The sequence below is a fragment of the Geotrypetes seraphini genome, chromosome 10, assembly GCF_902459505.1.
Source record: "Geotrypetes seraphini chromosome 10, aGeoSer1.1, whole genome shotgun sequence".
Classification (NCBI taxonomy): Eukaryota; Metazoa; Chordata; class Amphibia; order Gymnophiona; family Dermophiidae; genus Geotrypetes; species Geotrypetes seraphini.
Window position 1 is genome coordinate 102,230,926 of NC_047093.1, and position 17,564 is coordinate 102,248,489.

Consider the following 17,564-nt stretch of genomic DNA (forward strand, 5'->3'; position numbering starts at 1 on the left):
ATGAACAGCAAGCAAATGAACTACTGTCCTCTTTCCAACTATTCACCACTGGGGATAACATATCCATTCCATCAGATTGGGATCATTTAGAGATGTTACAGAAGCGTATGGTGAGGGCGGAACTACACGCAGCCACTTTGGCAGAATACTGCCGTTTAAAAAGAATTCCGCGGGGGTTGCGTATGCGCACTGAACCTAGACTATTTTTGGATAATGTCAATTTTTTAGACAAATGGAACGCCATTTTAAACAAGTGCTCCTTAGATCTAATGCTCCTAGTTATAGAAACCACTAAAAGTGAATTACAAACATATACTGCTGAGTTTCAAACAGCTAAAGAGGGATTAGAAGGTGGTTCAGCAGTTGATGATTATAGTAAGTCTTTACAGGAGTTCAATACCAAAATAGAAGGGTTCAGGGAAGATCTCAGGAAGAACAAGATTAAAAAACTACGTCGAGACGAGTTGGATTATACAAAGGGGTTTGTCTATGCGTGGATGGACAAATCCCGATCCACCAGGCGCAGTACAAAACACCCCACCTACACTCAAACGTCATCCGACTCATCTGAAGATGATAAAAGACAAAAAACCTCAGCAGGAGGCCCTAATGTCCATTTTCAAGGGGGGCCAAAACCCAGCGTAAAAAGGTCCACCAGAGCAAAACAATCCAGGAATCCTCCTTAACATCGAGCATTTTCAATTTATCTCACAGAAATCTTACTGCAGTAGAAACTTCTGTGTTGAACAAAGGGCTTTCTTTTGTACCATCTCACACTTATCAACCTGTGGACACCAGAATAGCTGTGTTCAAATTTATTAGGAAATGCAAACTTAAAAATTTTTTTCACAACAAAGAGACAGTTAGTCATGATGATAACATGGCAGATCCAGAACTTCCAGTACAAGCAAAGTTATATTTGAAGTCTACATGGTGCCCTCCTGGCACCGTGGATCCTCACATTCAAACGTTTGAGAATCTTATATTGAAGGACATTGCCCATCTAGAACATCAGCAGTCTCCCCTCCGTTTTAACTTGTCGCGTTTACAGCAAAAAGCTTTAAACACCTTAGCTGGAGATGATAGCATTATCATAAGACCCGCTGACAAGGGAGGAGGTATAGTTATTTTAGATACTGAACAGTATGTGGCAGAAGCCCATCGCCAATTATCTGATACTACATACTATGAGGTCCTTCATCATGATCCAGTAGAAGACATACAAGATGTCATTTCAAATATCTTGGTACAGGGGGTAGAAAGGGGAGTTATCACTGAGAAGGAATATAGGTTTTTACATTGCAAGTACCCTAAAATTCCAGTCATTTACTTTGTTCCAAAGATTCACAAGTCACTCAATAACCCCCCAGGTAGACCAATAGTCTCAGGTATAGGATCAATATTGGAACCTTTATCATCTATGCTGGATTCCTACCTGAATGGACGAGTCCCCCTAGCACCTTCATATGTTCTGGATTCTGCTAGTATGATACAATTTTTGGCTCAGTTCACCAACATTCCACATGGTGCCATATTGTTTACCCTAGATATCACTGCGCTGTACACAAATATACCACAAAGCGATGCCATTGATGTCATCAAGGAAGAATTGCAGAGGATGGATATTTCTGGAAGTAAGATCAAATTTTTGTTGGAGTTGGCTTCTATAGTACTAGGCTGTAACTATTTTCAGTTTGGAGAGGTGTTTTACAAACAAATTAAAGGCACCGCCATGGGAGCCAAAGTGGCTCCTTCTGTAGCTTGCCTTTACGTAGCTAAATTTGAGAAAGTTTTTCTGTATCCATCCATACATTGGCAACATCTGGTTTTCTGGAAAAGATACATAGATGACATCTTTGGTATATGGACAGGCACAGCAGACGAGTTGGACCATTTTTTAGCCTGGTTAAACAGTTGTGATGTTAACTTGCATTTCACGCTGACGAAAGACTACCACCAAGTGCCTTTTTTGGATATCAATATCCGGTTGATTGATGGGAGTTTTCAAACGAGCATCTACCGAAAACCCACTGATCGTAATAATTTACTTCAATATGACAGTTTTCACCCAAAACATCTAAGGGACAATATCCCTGCCGGACAATTTCTGAGACTCCGGAGATTGTGTACTTCTACACAGGATTACATCTCTAAGGCAGAAACCATGAAAACTAGATTTGAAGAAAAAGGGTATCCTGGCACTGTAATTAAGAAAGCATATAAGAGGGGCTTGTATGCCAATCGTACCTTACTGTTAGAACCACATCCTAGAAGGGAAGACCAACCTCTAGTATGTGTGTTACCCTACTCTCACCTGGCATTCCACATCAAACGCACTATCAAACAACATTGGCATGTGATGCAGTACCATTCGGAGTTTCAGGAGCCCCCTCGGTTTGCGTTTTCCAGAAATCAAAACTTGAAGCAAAGGCTGGTTCGTTCCCAGTTTTTATGCTGTCAACGGAACACCCCCACCGCCACGAGTGGGCATAATCCGTGTGGTCACTGCAAAATGTGCCAGTATAGTGTTCCTTTACAGGATATGAGTCTCAACATCAAAAGAAGACCAATTTCTTTTGTCTCAGATTGCAACACGAAACAAGTCGTGTACATAGTACAATGCCCTTGTGGCTTATGTTACGTGGGTTGCACAGTGCGGAGTGTCAAGACTAGAATAGGTGAACATATAAGTAGAATAAACTCAGGCATACAAGAAGCCCCCCTTGTACAGCATTGGATGCAACAGCGTCATGACATCTCTGGTTTAAAATTTTCTGTGTTAGACACAGTACATTCTGTCAGAGGGGGGTAATATACCTAAACTCCTCTGGCAGAAGGAACAGAAATGGATTTTCGAGCTGAACACACTTCATCCCAATGGACTTAATAACGAGATTGAGTGGGTGGCTTTTTTATGATTTCAGCTTTTGATTCCAGCTTTGCCATGATTTCAGCCTTTTTAGTGAATCTGGCCAGTAGTTTGGACATTTTGGTGTTTTTTCAAATGAACTTTATTTACAGTGATTGCACCATAATCATTACAGTAACCTTTGACGTCAGCAGTTCAGTGACGTCATCACGTTCCGTCGGAGGTCACCCCTCCTCCTCACAGTAGTATAAAACCAGTGAGGAGTGAAGCGGTCTCCGTCGTTTGGACTTTCTAAATTTGGCAAACGGTATGTGGATAATTTTCTGCTTTCATGTTCTACTTGTCTATACACAGCGCTTCTCACCTTCATGTTTGCTACAAACAAGTATAAGTTTTTACAGCGCACTGCAAGTATATTTTGTGCGCTGTGATTGATAAATGTCTGTTGTAATTTTAGATCATCTCTTGTTGCAAAGATACGATTAGCACAAGGTCTCAGAGTGTGCAGTATCGGGTCTCCTGAAGAAGATTATCGAAACGGGGCCACGTTGAGACCCCTAGAGCCCTTACTACCATAATCCTTACAAGCTTGCACAGATAAGTGTACAGTATCGTTTAAAGAGCAAGAGAGTTCGTGTATGATAGATTTTTGAACAAAAATTTTGTCAACCAAAATTATTGAATTGATTAAGCTTTACCAGCGGTCAGAGAGTGATGCTTCAAACAGCAAATGCAATGATTGGATTGTAAACTCTTGCCCAAGGGGAGGTATTCACCCCCCTCAGAGTTTCACTTTTTCTGAGCGTTTTTCTAAGTTGTCATCAGCCCTCTCACCGCTGATATTTATTACCAATGCAGTCAGTCTTTATTTTTCATCAAAGATGGATGCAAGGCAGAACATGAAGATGGAGAGAAAAACAGTCAAAGGACAAGAAGGCCCTTGAAACATAGTTAAAAGCACAGAAAAATGAGGTCAGCAGACAACAAAGGTAGGGAAATATTTTATTTTCAATACTGTATAGTGATTGAAATGTTTTAAGTTCTTAGAAAGGAAAGATGTTAAACTTTAACTGTGAGGGCCGCAGAAAAAATAGTTAATGTCTTATTAAAGAAATGACAATTTTGCATGAGGTAAAACTCTTTATATTTATAAATCTTTCCTTTAACAGTTAAAGTGCGGTGCTGGGATTTCCTGGAAGAATTGGATGCAGGCAGGTATTCGTACATTAGATGATGTTATATCTAATGGGAAACTGCTTGATTTTTCACGACTGCAACATTCATTTGGTATTTTAAAGTCTCAAAATTATAGGTGGTTGCAGTTGAAGCTGGCCATTCAGAGTGGGTTCCCTGATTTAAAAAAACTTAAAATCTTATTATAGCTTGCAGATCTTATGCTTCCAGACAGATTTATTAGGACATTAGGCCGCCTGCTGGTATAAATTAATTTCTGAATTTTTGAATAAAAATCCAAAAAAATAGTCTTAGAGACATTTGGAGCATCGAGATAAAACAGTATATTTCTGCATCTCGATGGCCATGAATTTGGACTTGGAGGTTGAAATATACAGCATCAGCATCTATGAGACAAACTTGGTTTTTCTTGTTGCATAGGATTTTTTGGACCCCCCCAGTTCGTTTGCAAAAGTTGGACAGTTCTAAATCTAATAGATGCTGGCATTGTCATGTTAACATAGGGACCTTGGATCATCTGTTGTTCTATTGTCAATTGATACTTAATTTTTGGAAGTCAATTTGGGGTCAAATTAATCTTGTACTGTTGAGGTATCAATTCCGTTAACTTCTGAAGCCATAATTTGTGGTACTATATTACATCTTAAACCGTCTTTGGATCGGTATAAAAGCTGGCTTTTCTTAATAATGACAGGAATAGCTATCTAGATGGTTACACGTAACTAGAAGAGTTGCGATAGACTTAATTACACATTTTGGTGGGCAAACTTATGTTCAATTTATAAGTATGAGAGAATGAACGCTGAATGTTTGGGACATAGTAATGCATTCAATAAGGTGTGGAGTCCATTGACTACATATATAGGGTCACATTAGCTGACATGTACTTTTTCTTATTAGATTACCGCCTTGCACATCCAGGGTGGGAGGGAGGGAGGGAGGATAGTAATACAGTACAGTGGAACCTTGGTTTGTGAGTAACGCGGTTTGCAAGTGTTTTGCAAGACGAGCAAAACACTCAAACTTTTGTCTCGCAAACTGAGCACTGCCCTGATAAACGAGCACTTACAGTTGCAGGAAGCGCCACTTCAGGGGATTCCTTTTCCGTCCGCCGGCCAGCCTTCCACATAGGGTGCCTTCCGCATGTTGGAGAGCCTCTATCTGAGCCTACGCAGCCGAGTGCCGTCCCACCAGCACGTTGCGTATGATCACGAACAACGTCAGTCAGTCTTGCTCTGGGAGGTGGTGTAGGCTTCTCTTGCTCCCTTTCTATTGCAAATGCAAGCAGTGTCTCACCTCCGGTTCACCACACAATTATTTCCCACGTATTCACCTTTATAGGAACTCCAGGGACCCCTGAAGAAGACTTTCTGTCAAAACGCGGACCGTGTTGGGTCCTGTATCCCTAGCGGACTAGGTTCTTTAAGGCTTTTATGTGAATAACCTATTTTTATGTGAATGAATTTATTTTTATGTGAATGAAATTATTTTATGTGGATGATTTTTGTGTACCTTTGGAACTTTGACTCTTTCAAATAAAGTCCATTTAGGAACATCGTCACTCCACAGAGGTTTTTTGTTTTCTCTTGCTCCCTAGCAGCCACTCCCTTTTCTCCCACTCTGTTCTGATTAGAACTTATACCAGCTGAGCTACCCTGCCTCATGTCAGCAACCTTCTGGGTTCTTCTCAGCTGATTACAGCTTTTCCCACCTGGGCTGGTTGTCCTAGTAGTTCCAGCCCTGGTTTGAGTCTTTCATTAAAGTTCATTTCAGGATCATCGTCGCTCCACAGTGCTTTTTTGATTTCTCTTGTATACTTCCCACCTTGGGGCATGCTGGGGTTTGTAGTTCCTTGCTTTTCCCTAATGTCAATTTCCTATAAAAATCTGAACAGGTCTTAGGCAATTTGACAGTTTTGGCACAAGTATTTAAAGGTGATTCTTGGTGCTGCAGTGCTCTGGGCCTATCTTTAAGTTTCAAGTTTATTAAATTTTTACTATACTGACTATCAGCAAATATCTAGCCGGTTTACAAGTTAAAATAAGATTAAAAAAAATAAAATTAATACAATATACAAAATAATTGAAAAGAAAAAAAAAAAGAAGGGGGATTGTGAACATTTAGACTTTAACTGGACATACTGGAAAGTGATGGTAGGGAAAAGAAGTGGAAGGGGAAAAAATACATAGTTCAATTAGGGACAGGTGTTTCACCCCTCAGAGTCTTACTCATATCTTTATCCCTATATTCTGAGCGCTTCAGCGTTTCCTTTAAAAGCACAGGGTGACACTGATACCGACAATATAAAACCCTAATGCGGGTTGTTAAAAGGTTGCCTATATGAGCAATGAGCAAGAAAGATTTTCTATATAGTCTCCCATTTAGTCAGAGTCTTGTTATGTCATGCTGTGATCTTTTCCATATCGGCTACAAACCAGAGTTTTGTAGAGGAATTAGAAAAGGTACAGAGAAGGGGATGAGACAACTTGAGAAAAGGCTAGAGTGGGTAGGGCTCTTCAGCTTAGAAAAGAGACGGCTCAGAAGAGATAAGATAGAGGTCTATAAAATAGTGGGTGAAGTAGAATGGCTAGATGTGAATTGGTTGTTTATTCTTTTCAAAAATACTAGAACTACTAAGTAGTAAATTTAAAATAAACTGGAGAAAATATTTCTTCACTCATGTGTGTAATTAAATTCTGGAATTTGTTGCCTGAGAATGTGGTGAAACAGTTAGCTTAGCAGGGTTTAAAAATGGTTTGGTTAATTTCCTAAAAAGAAAAGTCCACAAGCCATTCTAGGATAAGTAGCATAAAATCTTATGGGATCTTTCCAGGTACTTTTGACCAGGATTGAACACTGTTGGAAACAGGATATTGGCCTTGATAAACTTTTGGTCTTATGCTCTAGAGTTGGTAGAGAGTAAAATGTTGTATTGTTTGTTTAATGAAATACTGACAATGAATGTGACTATGTTGCAACCATAACTTTAAAACCATTCTTCCAAGATTGCGATAAAACAGCCTATATGTGATTACCATTAAAGTGAATTGCCAACTACCCTGTTTGTGATACCAATATTAGATCATTAAAGAGTGTACATGGAGTGGCAGGTGTGGCTCTTTTCTATGCAGGTCTTTAAGAACATAAGAAGTTGCCTCCACTGGGTCAGATCAGAGGTCCATCGTGCCCAGCGGTCCGCTCCCGCGGCGGCCCATCAGGCCTATGACCCGTGAAGTGGTTCCTGACTATATCTATAACCTACCTCTACTTCTATCAGTACCCCTCAATCCCCTTATCCTTTAGGAACCTATCCAGGCCCTCCTTGAACCCCTGTAGTGTGCTCTGGCCTATCACAACCTCCGGAAGCGCATTCCATGTGTCCACCACCCTCTGAGTAAAAAAGAACTTCCTAGCATTTGTTCTAAACCAGTCCCCTTTCAATTTCTCCGAATGCCCCCTTGTACATGTGGTTCCCCTCAGTCTGAAGAATCTGTCCCTGTCTACCTTCTCTATGCCCTTCAGGATTTTGAAGGTTTCTATCATGTCCCCTCTAAGTCCCCTCTAAATTGTTTAACCTGTCAGCTATCTCTTTTACCTCCTTTACCACTCCCTTCCTGTCTCCATCATCCAAGGGTCCCACTTCCTCCCTGGCTGGTTGCTTCCCCTTCACATACCTGAAGAATGGTTTGAAGTTTCTTGCTTTCCCCCGCCAATCTCTCCTCATATTCTCATGTATTTATTTGTTGTTATTTAATATATTGCAATATAGTACTGAATCTTTTATATGCTGTGATAGATTTTATTTACTCCCAGATAAAGATTTCCAGATAACTTTACTACTAAACACTACTGAATATTGGCTTCTGGGATACTTAGGAAGAGAGAAGTCCTCAACACAGACTTCATTTAATCCTTCACTCTTCTTAGAAAGCCCTTATTTTCCCATGCCTCGTTTATTTTATTTTATTTTTTAGCGTATCCATGTGTCTGCACCCACCTTAATGCTTGCTGGCAATAAAACATTTTGCACCTCAACAATGCTGAGAATGAGGGTGATGATTCCAGACACGACAGTCACTGCTATGAGAAATCCAATAATAAAGTCCTTCTTCGCCAGATTCATTCTTACACCAGCCTGCAGGAAGTTGAAGAATCATATTTACAGTATGTCTATCATAGCCTGTGTGGCATTACCTTGATAATATGTGTGCTACATGCTTTTACACATAGACACACCCACGCACATACAGACTGTGCATCTCATCAGTTGTGTGGTCTCTCATACTCACACACAAACATGGTATAGCTTGAAGGGGTGTCAAACTCAATCACATTAAGGGCCCAAAATCTAAAACACAGGCTAAGTTGTGGGCCAGACCCTGCCCAATCTCCACCCCAGACCCTGCCCTCATAATAGTACTAATTGTAATACCATTTTCCATTCATTTTTCATATACTGTATACACACAATATAATCTTATTAACAACACAAAGCACAGTATATGCTTCTCAACATTCATTCCTACCAGAACACAGATAACCCCTATGCAAATACGGGACCACAAATTAAAAGTACTAATATATACAAACTGCATGCAGTACAACCCCAGAGAAATAGAAACAAATGTCTTCCTGAACAGTGCAAAATATAGACAGCAGATGTCAATTCTCAAAATTGACACAATTCAATCACTACATTGAAAAGAAAATCATTTCCACTACCTTTGTTGTTCAATTATTTTGTTTTTCAAACCATTTTTTCACAGTCTCTGGCTGCACTTCCTTCTGTCTGTGCACTTAACTGTGTATCCAGGACCACCTCATCCATTTGCTGTTTTTCTCTCCTTCACTTTCTGCCATAAATCCATCTTTAGCATTAACTTTTAATATTCAACTTTCTTCCATTTTTCTGCTTTTTTCTCATGTCTTCCCCTCCCATCTATCCATGTGTACCATCTCCTCCCTCTCTCTCCCCTTCTCCTTCATCCCTGTGCACCATATAATCCCTCTCTTCCCGTTAGTCAGACAACTCTGTCTTTCCCCTTCCCCCTCATATGGTCTGGCATCCTTCTCCTCTCCTTCCCGTAGCCTGGAATCTCTCTCCTCTCCCATGGTTTGACATCTCTCTCCTTCCCTTCCTCTTCCCGAGGTCTAACGTCTCTCTCCTTCCTGCGGTGTGGCATCTCTCTCTCCCTTCCTTCCCTTCCATTCCGTGGTCTGGCATCTCTCTCTCCTTCCCATTCCAGTGATCTGACATCTCTCTTCTCCGGAATCTGACACCTCTCCCTTCTTTGAGTCATCTCTCCTTTCTCCCAGTGTAACATTTTTCCCTCCCTCCTCTCCACCACTATCATATCCAACAATTCTCCATCTTCTCCATGTATACCATCTCTCTTTCGCTCCCATTCCACACACCTATGTCCAAGAATTTTCTTTTTCTCTTCCCTCACCCACCAGCAGCATCTCTCTTTCCCTCCCTTCCTAACCCCCAGCCCGTGCAGCATCTGTCCTTCTCTCATTCCCAACCCCATCCCTCCCCTCTCACTTGGATCATACAGTACAACAGACCCTAATTCCCGACTCCCCCACCTACCACCTTCCCTCTTCTGAAATTTAAAATCTTCAGGCAGCCAATATAAAGCCAGCCTCCCACTATTGCCTTGCCCCAGAAGTGTTTTTCTGCAGCACTTCCTCTTCCTGTGCAGGCAGAATGCTGCAGAAAGACACTCCCAGGGCAGGGCAACAGCGAGAGGCCAGCTTCGCGATGGCAGCCTGAAAATTTTAAATTTAAGTGGAGGGGAGTTGGTAGGTAGGGGATTCAGGACTTAAGGAGGTTCCTGTCACCGTGGATCGCACCAAACGGCTAAGTGGGCCGGTTTCACCCTAAGGGCCTTGTGTTTGACACATGTGATGTAGAGTGTTATGAGCCCCCGTGGGGCGGGAAATAAATAGAAACTTCCAAATGCACCCCAATGTCTTACCTGCATAAATCATGTTCCATGAGTTCCACAAGGAAGCTCTATGGTCCAATGCAAGTTTTATAATGAGTAGAGAGATCATACCCCATGCCCCTGGAATACACTGAGTGAAATAGGGTTCATATCTGTTGTGGTATGCACAGAGAAAACCCATTCCTCCCGTCTTCTAGCTTCTCATTTTCCCATCTGCTTTTTATTTCTTCAGCCTCTTAATGTCTGTCTTCTTTCCTCTGCCTGCCACACCAACTTCTGTCGTTCCTAAAGCCATCCAAGTGCATTCAGTAATAACTTGTGATGTCTATAATTATCTCCATCACCTTTCCTCTGCACAGGTATTCCTAGTCCATCATCTACTGTCTTTCACCATTCCATTTTATTTATCTTCCCTCTTTTTCCCCCAATCCCCCTCACTGTTTTACTTCCTCCCTGTCTTCAGCATCACTCCCCTGTAACCTATTGCCCCTCCATCTGCTCCAGGAATCTTCCTTGCTTTTCTCTCATTCATCATATATTTCTGTCCATATTTTCTCTGCATTATCTCGTTTTTCTTCACCACCCTATCTTCATCTCCCTTTTCTTTAAAAAGCATTTGAACCTATTTAAAAACCTTTTTGAGAAGCCTTTTCACAACGTCTAATTCTCTAGACCCAGCAGGGACCACAGCTAGTGCCTAATTTTTCTTTCATTTTTACTATTTTCTGTATGTAAACCACTTTCATGTACTTCAATGAAAAGCAATAATAAAATCAAAAAAGAATAAAATAAAGAACATACTCTCTCTCTCAATCAGTTCTGTGGCCCTCCTACCATTCTCCTTGTGTTCCTGCATGGGAACATTGCATGAGTTCAGTGCTCCATGTATCTACTTTAAGCAGTACAGTATGTTTGTGGCAGGACCTGGATAGAAGAGAGTGCAAGCGGGGTAAACCAGCACGAAGCTTATGACAGAAAATGGAGGGCAAGGAGTACTGCTATCTTGGTCATTATTTAAACCTCATGTAGTTATCATTTGAAACGAATGAATGTAGCAGACAGATGAAGAGAAGATTCTCAGGGCTGACAATGAAACAATTTGGGAGTGAAGATGACCCTAATAATAAAATGCATGTCTTTTATTCCAAAAACAAATATGGCCTTTTGATTAGGACAACCCCCTCCCCTCCAAAAACAAAAAACAAAGGTTATCATGGATGGCTTACCATTAATTAAACTAGGTGATTCCCTAGAGTGGCAGCTGCAGTTAAAACAGAACACTAGATCTTGATAACCACAGAATCTCAAAAAACCATCAGCAAAAGAACTTATCTACAACGAAGCTGGGTGGGCAACTTTAAAAAAAACCATTTATTGAAAATTTACTGGAAATTGCCTCAATATCATGTAGTGGTGTGTTTAATAATACTGGGTTAGATGGACCATCGGGTCTTACCCAATATGGCTATTCTTAGATCTTAAATTAATTGAAAGTGGATTGGGAGTCACAGACTAGAAGATTTGCCTCCCTAGGGTACCTAGAACTCTTTATTGACCTTAAAAGTTATATAAGAATACCACAGTAAAAGAAAAGAAGAGAGCCAAATCACCCCATACTTCCAGATACTCCACTGGTTGCCGGTGGAATCCAGAATACTCTTCAAGTTTACCTGCATCAGCTCAGTAGCGTACTAAGGGGGGGGGCGGGGGGAGGGGGCCGTCCACCCCAGGTGCACGCCCCAAGGGGGTGCATAGCCGGCCACCTTCCCTATTTTGCCGCTCACCACCGTATCCTGGCACCGGCTCCCCCGCAGCGTCATTCCTTAACCCGGCCGGCAACTGGTAGGTGCAGACAAAAGATGAGGCGGGCTGGTGGGCGGGGAAAAAGAGTCGGGCCCACAAGGCTTCACCTCCGGCATCAATTCTAACGTCGGAGGGTAAGTTCTGGGCTAGCCAATCGCTGTCTGGCTGGCCGGCAACTTCCTCCCCATTAGAACTGAGCCGGAAGTGAAATCTTGTGGGCCCGATGCTTGTACGTGTCGGGCCTAGCTCGGGGAAGGAGCAGGGAGAAATCGGCTGCCAGCTTGGGGGTGGGGGTAAGGAAAGAATCGTGGAAGTGGGGAAATCAGCATGATGGCTTTGTGGGGGCTAGGGGAAGAGAGAAAGAAAGGCAGAAATAAAGAGGGGGGCCAGGGGGGAGAGAGAAAGAAAGGCAACAATAAAGAGGGGGGCCAGGGGGAGAGAGAAAGAAAGGCAAAAATAAAGAGGGGGGCCAGGGGGGAGAGAGAAAGAAAGGCAACAATAAAGAGGGGGGCCAGGGGGAGAGAGAAAGAAAGGCAAAAATAAAGAGGGGGACCAGGGGGAGAGAGAAAGAAAGGCAGAAATAAAGAGGGGGGCCAGGGGAGAGAGAAAGAAAGGCAGAAATAAAGAGGGGGACCAGGGGCAGAGAGAAAGAAAGACAGAAATAAAGAGGGGGCCAGGGGGAGAGAGAAAGAAAGGCAGAAATAAAGAGGGGGCCGGGGGACAGAGAAAGAAAGAGGGGGGACCAGGAGGAGAAAGAAGGAGGACCAGAAGAAGGACCAGAGACATGAAATCACCAGACAAAAAGGTAGGAAAAATGATTTTATTTTCAATTTAGTGATCAAAATGTGTCCGTTTTGAGAATTTATATCTGCTGTCTATATTTTGCACTATGGCCCCCTTTTACTAAACCGCAATAGTGGTTTTTAGCGCAGGGAGCCTATGAGCGTCGAGAGCAGTGCGGGGCATTCAGCACAGCTCCCTGCACTAAAAACCATTATCGCAGTTTAATTAAAAGGGTGGGGTATTTGTATATTTTTGTATAGTTGTTACTGAAGTGACATTGCATAGAGTCATCTGCCTTGACCTCTTTGAAACCCCCCCTCGAATATAAATGATAATTAAAATTTTCTCTGCGTACAGTGTGCTTTGTGTTTTTTTTTTTTTTAATTTTATTATTGGTAGATTATTTTGACTTGGTCATTTTAAAAGTAACTCGCAAGCCCAAAAAGTGTGGGCATCCCTTCTGTAAACAGTGGTGTCCGTCCCAGCTTGTGCTCCCTCCGGTGGTTGTTTCACTTCTGGCCGGCTCCCCTGCTCAAACCCGCGGGTATCGGCTCCTCACGCAATTCGCGGCTGCGTCAGAAGTGTTCCCTCTGACGTCACGATGTCAGAGAGAAGGCTTCCAACGCAGCTGCAGATCGTGTGAGGTGTAGACGCCTGCTGTTTTGAGCAGGGGAACTGGCCAGACATGCTGGGCAGGGAAGAGATGTTCCTGCTGCACAGGGAAGGGGGGGGGGGAAGAAATGCTGCACAGGGAAGGGGGGAGAAATGCTACTGCTGCACAGGGAAGGGGGTGAGAAAAATGCTGCTGCTGCTGCTGCTGCACCCAATTGGGGAGAGAGAGGGAAGAAGGGAGACGGAAGACAAGGGAGAGGAACCAGAGATGCCAAGTCCATGGGAGGGATGAAAGGAAAGGAGATACCAGACCATGGAGGGGGAGGAAGAGATGCCATGGCTTGGGGGGAGGGAAGGGAAGGAGATAGAGATAGAGATACCTCACCATGGTGTGGAGTGGGCTGGAGAAACTGGGGCTCTTTTCCCTGGAAAAACGGAGACTTAGAGGAGACATGATAGAAACTTACAAAATCATAAAGGGTATAGAGAAGGTAGAGAGGGGCAGATTCTTCAGACTGGCGGGGGAAACAAAAACAAGAGGGCACGTAAGAAAATTGAAGGGAAACAGATTCAGAACAAATGCTAGGAAGTTCTTCTTCACTCAGAATGTGGTGGATACAGCCCAATACAGCGGCATGATGACTTCCTTCGTCCTGGTTGTGATACCCTTCTTAATAATACCCAACATTCTATTTGCTTTCTTTGAGGCTGCTGCACATTGTGCCGTTGATTTCATTGTTGTATCCACTAGCACACCCAAGTCCTTTTCAAGGTTGCTTTCCCCTAGCACCGATTCCCCCATTTTGTAGCTGAACATCGGGTTCTTTTTCCCTATATGCATGACCTTGCATTTCTCTATATTAAATCGCATTTGCCATTTATTTGCCCACTCTTCCAGTTTGTTTAGGTCCCTTTGTAGGTCTTCGCATTCCTCCGCGGCTCTAATCCTGCTGCAGAGTTTGGTGTCATCCACAAATTTTATAATTTCACACTTCGTCCCCATTTCCAGGTCGTTTATAAATACATTGAACAGCAGTGATCCGAGCACCGACCCCTGCGGAACACCACTCGTGACCCTCCGTCAGTCCAAGTATTGACCTTCACCCCAACCCTTTGTTTTCTGCCTGCCAACCAGTGTTTAATCCATCTGTATATGTCCCCTTCCACCCCGTGGTTACGCAGCTTCCTAAGTAGTCGCTCATGGGGTACCTTGTCAAAGGCTTTTTGGAAGTTGAGGTAAATGATGTCTATGGGTTCCCCTTTGTCCATCTGGCTGTTTATTCCTTCAAAGAAGTGCAGTAAGTTTGTAAGAGACTTGGCTGAGGGGCTTCGAGGTAATATTACATTATTCGCCGATGACGCCGAACTATGCAACATGGTAGGCAACCACACAACAGATGAAAGCACAGTGCCCAACAAAAGCTCAATGCCCGACAGTATGACGCAGGACCTACTCTTGCTGGAGCATTGGTCAAAGACTTGGCAACTAAGTTTCAATGCCAAAAAATGCAAGGTCATGCACCTTGGCGGCAAAAATCCATGCAGGACTTACACCCTAAATGGTGAGATCCTAGCAAGGACTGTAGCAGAACGTGACTTGGGGGTGATCATTAGCGAAGACATGAAGACTGCCAATCAAGTGGAGAAAGCTTCATCCAGGGCTAGACAAATCATGGGCTGTATCCGTAGAAGTTTTGTCAGCCGTAAGCCTGAGGTCATAATGCCATTGTACAGATCCATGGTGAGACTCCATCTGGAATACTAAGTACAATTCTGGAGGCCGCATTATCAAAAAGATGTGTGGAGAGTTGAGTCGGTTCAGCGAATGGCCACCAGGATGGTTTCAGGACTCTAGGATCTCCCATATGAGGAACGACTGGGTAAGTTGCAGCTGTACTCACTCGAGGAACGCAGAGAGAGGGGAGACATGATCGAGACATTCAAATATGTCACGGGCCGTATCGAGGTAGAAGAGGATCTCTTTTTCCTTAAAGGACCCATGGCAACAAGAGGGCATCCGTTGAAAATCAGGGGTGGGAAATTTCATGGCAACACCAGAAAATATTTCTTCACCGAAAGGGTGGTTGATCACTGGAATAATCTTCCACAACAGGTAATTGAGGCAAGCAGCGTGCCAGATTTTAAGAAAAGATGGGATTGGCATGTGGGATCTCTTCATGGAGGTAGTTAGGGGGTGGGCCATTAGTGTGGGCAGATTAGATGGGCCGTGGCCCTTTTCTGCCATCATGTTCTATGTTTCTATGAGCTCTGACAGTAGTGATAGGAGAAGCAGCCTCCTGACACTGCTGTCAGGGCTCCTGTCAACCACTCGCCGAACCTCTTATGGCAGGAGGGATGCCCGGTCTCTCCTGCCATCTGGTCGCCCACGGCCGGCTGAACACCCCATGCACTGAACACCTGCACTGAAAAATAAGACAGGACGGATGCCGACTCCCTCCTGCTGTCAGAACCCCCCAACACCATCAGCCCAGGTCACCCCGGTACAACCCCCACCCCGGTACCCACCCCTCCTGCTCCGTAGACCTCCATTCTTTGAGAACAAGAGGAACCGTAAAGTCCTCCTGCTCCTCTCCGCCTGGCCCACGATGCAATGCCGGCCTTAGGCCCCGCCCTGTGCATCATGTGATGCACGGAGAGGGGCTTAAGGCCCTGATTGGCTTAGGCGCCCTGGGCTCCTCACTTGGGAGGGGCCTGAGGCACCTGAGCCAATCAGGAACTTCCTTAGGCTTAGCTGTAGTCTTTCTCCCTCAGCTTCTCCGCTACTCTAGCCTGAAGGGAGCATATTTGTTTTCTTTGCAGCGATCACACACATTTAACTTCTTGCCAACCGGGAGATTCAGTGCAAAAGACTGGATAGCACCCCTCTTGGCTACTGTCTGCATGTTATTATTGAGCTGATTAATTAATTAAATCTTATTAAACTACTAGGAATATATTAGACTAGTATAGATAGCCCTAGGATTATATTATATGCTTTATTTAGAAAGGGAGAATTGTTGGGCATGGGTGTCTGAGTAAGAGGTGCACATGAGAAAATAAAGAAAGAGAATTGTTGGGCAGAGAGAGGGGGAGAGAATTATTGAACATAGTGATGGGAGAAGAGTGAGGTATGGGGAATGGGATGTATGGAGAAGAGAGATGAGAGGGAGAAATGTTAGATGTGGTGGAGGAAAGGGAACAGTGGGACAGATAGAAAGGGATGCAAGAGAGTCCTCAAGGAGGTGGGAAGAATATTAGAATCAGACTTTGGGAGGGAAAAAGAAAGTTTTCCACAACTCTATGCTCAGAGGGAAGACTTCCAGGTCAGCCGTGGGCAGCGTGTATGAAACGCTGTCTGCGGCTGTGTGAAGAGAAATAAGTGCGGCTGGAAGGAAGGAGGAGGGAGAGGTGCTTTCCTGCTGTGGCAGAGCCTGATATCCTTCACTTTCATTTAAACTACAGTACTTTATTTTGAGGACTGTTTCTTTAATATTTATTGACCATGTACTGTAAAGGAGAACATAAATACACACAGATTCTCATATGATCTGAGCTACATATAAATTCAAACAGAATTTTAAAAACAGAATTGAAACCTTGAAGGGGGAAACAAAAGTAGAGCGGGTCCTCTGGCTGCATAATGCCCCCTTCCTGATGACACTGTTGCGAAACTCGAATCGAAGGGAGGCCAGCTTTTAATTGAACACAGGAGTTGTTTAGAGCGTTTACATCTCTTTGAATTAAATGAAATGATTTCAACGTTTGCACCACCGCTGTTGATCTGCCTCCAATCCTGAGTTTTTTTCTGCTTTAATCAGATAAGTAAAGAAAGCAAAAGTTTTCAATGATATATTACAGCATATAGTATACTATTGTTTTTTGGCTGGCAGCAAGAGGGACTCTGTAGTGCGATGATGGTCCCTCATTACAACCAGCGCTGGTACATTTCATGGTATTACGGCACTTTTTGGTTGGTGACTGAGCACTTTATAACATTGTTATCCCAGGACAAGCAGGCAGGTATTCTCACATATGGGTGATGTCATCGACGGAGCCCGGATGTGGACGCCTCGCAAGCAGACTTGCTTGAAAAAACTCGAAGTTTCGAGTTGCCCGCACCGCGCATGCGTGAGTGCCTTCCCGCCCAGCGCAGGGCGTATCTCCTCAGTTCTCAGTTTTCCACGGAGCCGAGAAGTCCGTCTTTGACTCTCTGCGTTAAACTTCGTTCACTTTGTGCCTTCTCTACAACCGCGGTTTGTGTTTTTTCCCTCACATATCGCTGTTTTATTTTATTTCTTTTATTTTAGTTTTTTTTTTAAAATTTTCTTCTTCCGTTCTTTTTCCGGGACAGG

General features: G+C 43.4%; 1 protein-coding gene across 9 annotated transcripts in view; it reads right to left on the minus strand.

Moving 5' to 3' along the window:
* ENTPD8 (ectonucleoside triphosphate diphosphohydrolase 8) overlaps nt 1-17,564 on the minus strand; it is a 158,159-nt gene that overhangs the window by 134,647 nt on the left and 5,948 nt on the right. For 7 of the 9 annotated variants that reach the window (XM_033961779.1, XM_033961776.1, XM_033961777.1 and 4 more), the window contains exon 2: nt 8,061-8,198. The exons of 1 other annotated variant lie outside the window; for it this stretch is intronic. In XM_033961779.1, the coding sequence (XP_033817670.1) occupies nt 8,061-8,186 (126 nt within the window). In that variant the 5' untranslated portion in view covers nt 8,187-8,198. Of the gene's footprint in view, nt 1-8,060; nt 8,199-16,808; nt 17,021-17,564 lie in introns of all 9 variants that reach the window. One more of the 9 variants, XM_033961782.1, reaches the window with a different exon arrangement.